The sequence below is a fragment of the Mastomys coucha genome, unplaced genomic scaffold, assembly GCF_008632895.1.
Source record: "Mastomys coucha isolate ucsf_1 unplaced genomic scaffold, UCSF_Mcou_1 pScaffold22, whole genome shotgun sequence".
In the NCBI taxonomy this organism is placed as follows: domain Eukaryota; kingdom Metazoa; phylum Chordata; class Mammalia; order Rodentia; family Muridae; genus Mastomys; species Mastomys coucha.
Window position 1 is genome coordinate 58043168 of NW_022196905.1, and position 2914 is coordinate 58046081.

Genomic DNA, 2914 nt, shown 5'->3' on the forward strand with positions numbered 1-2914 from the left:
AAGCTGCTGCTTGCTACTGTAAAACTTCGTTTCCACATTGCTTGCTTGCTGCTTACAAGAGCTGGACTATGGCTCTCTTATTTTACTTTATTTCTACATCTCCAGAACTCTGTTTTTCACTTTATTACTTCAGTAGTTGATTTTTTTTCCTGATCTTTTAGAAGGTTGCCCTGCCTTACTTTTCCATGCTTCTTGTGTCTCTGTGCTGTGATGTTTTTGCATCTGCTTGTTTGCATAACTTCCAGTTTCATTTGGGCATCTCCTCATGGAGATGCCTGTGTGTGGAGGCAAGATCTCTGGTACCACTTCAAAGGGACAAAACCAAACCAACACCACCAAACAACCAAAAAAATCCTGCTGTGATAGCAATGACATCATGCATGCAAGACCTGGGAACACATCTAAGAGCACTTGCAGCCCACTACACCTTATCACCCTTAATCACAACACTGAAAATGCCATAGCAGGGGCCTTTGCTGGCCACACTCAGGTTTGCAGACTGTAGAGTGGGCAGGGTCTGTCACCGTCTGTGATACGAAGCAATATCTCATAATTGCCACTTGATTATGTCATCGGGCCTTTTTCAGTTAGTAAGAATTTGCATCTCTTCAGGGAATTATTTGTTCGTGAGATATTCCTGTTTTCATTTTAGGATTATAGTTTAGTTTTATCTTACATAGTTTAATCTTACTGTGCCTTCTCTTTTAATGTTCCTGACACTGGCCCTGCCAAACTCTGTGCAGACATCTCACTTCTTGCTCATCTTTTTTACTGCATGATTTAAAAGCAAAACAAAAAAACAAAACAAAAAAAAAATGAATCTATCTATTTTATGCACATAGATTCAAGTTCAGTTTTTTTCCCCTGGTTACAGCTGCCATGCAGCTGAGTGCCGATGAGCCAGGCTTAAGAAGACTCTGGGTGGCCAGGCAGTGGTGGCACACGCTTTTAATCCCAGCACTTGGGAGGCAGAGGCAGGTGGATTTCTGAGTTCGAGGCCAGCCTGGTCTACAGAGTGAGTTCCAGGACAGCCAAGGCTACACAGAGACACCCTGTCTCAAAAGAAAAACAAAAAAAGGAAAAAGACTCTGGGTTTAGCATTTGCTGATATTCAGAATGCCAACATTCCCTCCACAGCTGATTTCTGGCTGCCAGCTAATCTTACTGCAGAATAGTTGGGTACTTAGCAGTTAGTCATCACGAGTCTGCACAAGCTAGACTTCAGCATGCCATTGGTATTTGTTGTTGAGCTAGAGTCTCACTGTGTCCACCAGGCTGGCCTCAAACTCAGAGCCATGTCTTCTTCCACTTCCCAAGGGGCAGCACACCTTGCCGATTTGATATTTTAAAAAGTTCTTTCCTACAAACAAGATGAAGTATATTTTTCCCTTAATAAAAGTTCTTAGTAATTTCAAAGTTTTTATTATCAAAATAAAATGTTTACTAAGAAAAATCAGGTCACACTAGTAAGTGAAAAGAAAAAACTCAAATCAACAAAAATCACACCACATTGCTGTAGCATCAATGGAGGTTTTATTTTTTTGTTTTTTCACTAAACCTATGAGCATGTTTCAACTCTTGATGCCAACTACCAGTTATTCAGAAACTTTTACTAATCTACACACCACACACACACACACACACACACACACACACACACACACACACACACAAGGGTAAAGCTCAGCCTAAGGCTAACAAGGACCTACAGGAGTCTCCAAGGACTGACACATACAGTTAAGGTTGCTTCTTTCTTGCTAACATGAAGCCATGAAGACTCCTGCTCGTGCTGAATTCATACAGGAAAAGAGGAGGGAGAAGGGCCTGTCTCTGACTGATGGTGGAGGCTTTACTCTAAAAGGACTGTGTCAGCATGAAAGCAGACAGCTATGCCAACTGGGACTGAGCTGCCTCTGTCTAACAAGACGAACTCCATATCTGTTCCTCAGCCTCATCCCACAGCTCAGTGGACTCAAGGCTTTCACCTAGTCTCTGTCAAAGATATGGAGGAACCAGAGGCCAGAACCATCAACTTTGCACAGCCATAAGGGAAGGCCTGATCCAGACAAAGGAGAAAACCATCATGGTTTCAGTCTGAGTCCTGAATTCCTGACTCTGGGACCTGAGGCCATGATTGTATCATGGTATTGAGGGCATGTGATGGAAGGGTTGTTCACCTCGTGGTGATAGGGAAACTGAGAAAGGGGTCGGGGGGTAGGGGGTAGGAGGGCACTCTTAAGCTAATTGTGGTGGTTCATCCCTGTAATCGCAGCACGTGGGTGGCTGAGGCAGAAGGGTTACTTGGAGCTCAGGGACAATCTGAACAAGATATGGTGAGACCCTGACATAAGAACAAGAAAAATGAGCCTTAAAAAAAAAATACAGCCTTCAAAGACATGCCCCCAGTAACCAGCTTCCTCTAATCAGGGTCCCATCCTAATTGTCCGTTCAGCTGTGAACTCAGCAGTGGGCAAGTTCATTAATGTAGTGAGTACCTTTCATATACTACTTCTAAACATGCTGTTTATCATAAGCACAGAGAGCAAACTAAGACACCACAACAGAAGTCCCTGCAGGTAGGAACTTGAAGCCACAATGCTCATCGGAGTCCAGGTTGACAGTTTATTAAGTTGGAAACCTAAGCTTCAAGTTTTCACATCATCATCCTCATTGACTAAGGTTAACTTCATAATAAACGAAGCTCTAAGGTTGGCCCAGAACAGCCCACGCTTGCCCTTCTCAGTAGGCCATTCTAAGTAAGTCCTCTGGGCCATGAGAGCCCGCAGCTTGTGGTATCTACTGGGAATGTTGTTCTGTGGGATGGGTTCCAGCAAGATCAGGATTAAGTTATCAGAGCCTTCGTGGAAGAGATTGTGATGGGCAAAGTAGAGTTCATAATGGCACCACTCACTCT

At 43.6% G+C, this 2914-nt stretch overlaps 1 protein-coding gene across 1 annotated transcript in view; it reads right to left on the bottom strand.

Annotated features, from left to right (window-relative positions):
• Positions 1-1510: 1510 nt before the first annotated feature.
• The window catches only part of Tlr6 (toll like receptor 6), a 7930-nt gene continuing 6526 nt past the window's right edge, over positions 1511-2914 (bottom strand). Inside the window, exon 3 of the mRNA XM_031391076.1 lies at positions 1511-2912. Coding sequence (XP_031246936.1) covers positions 2646-2912 — 267 coding nt within the window. The 3' untranslated portion in view covers positions 1511-2645. The remainder of the gene's footprint in view (positions 2913-2914) is intronic.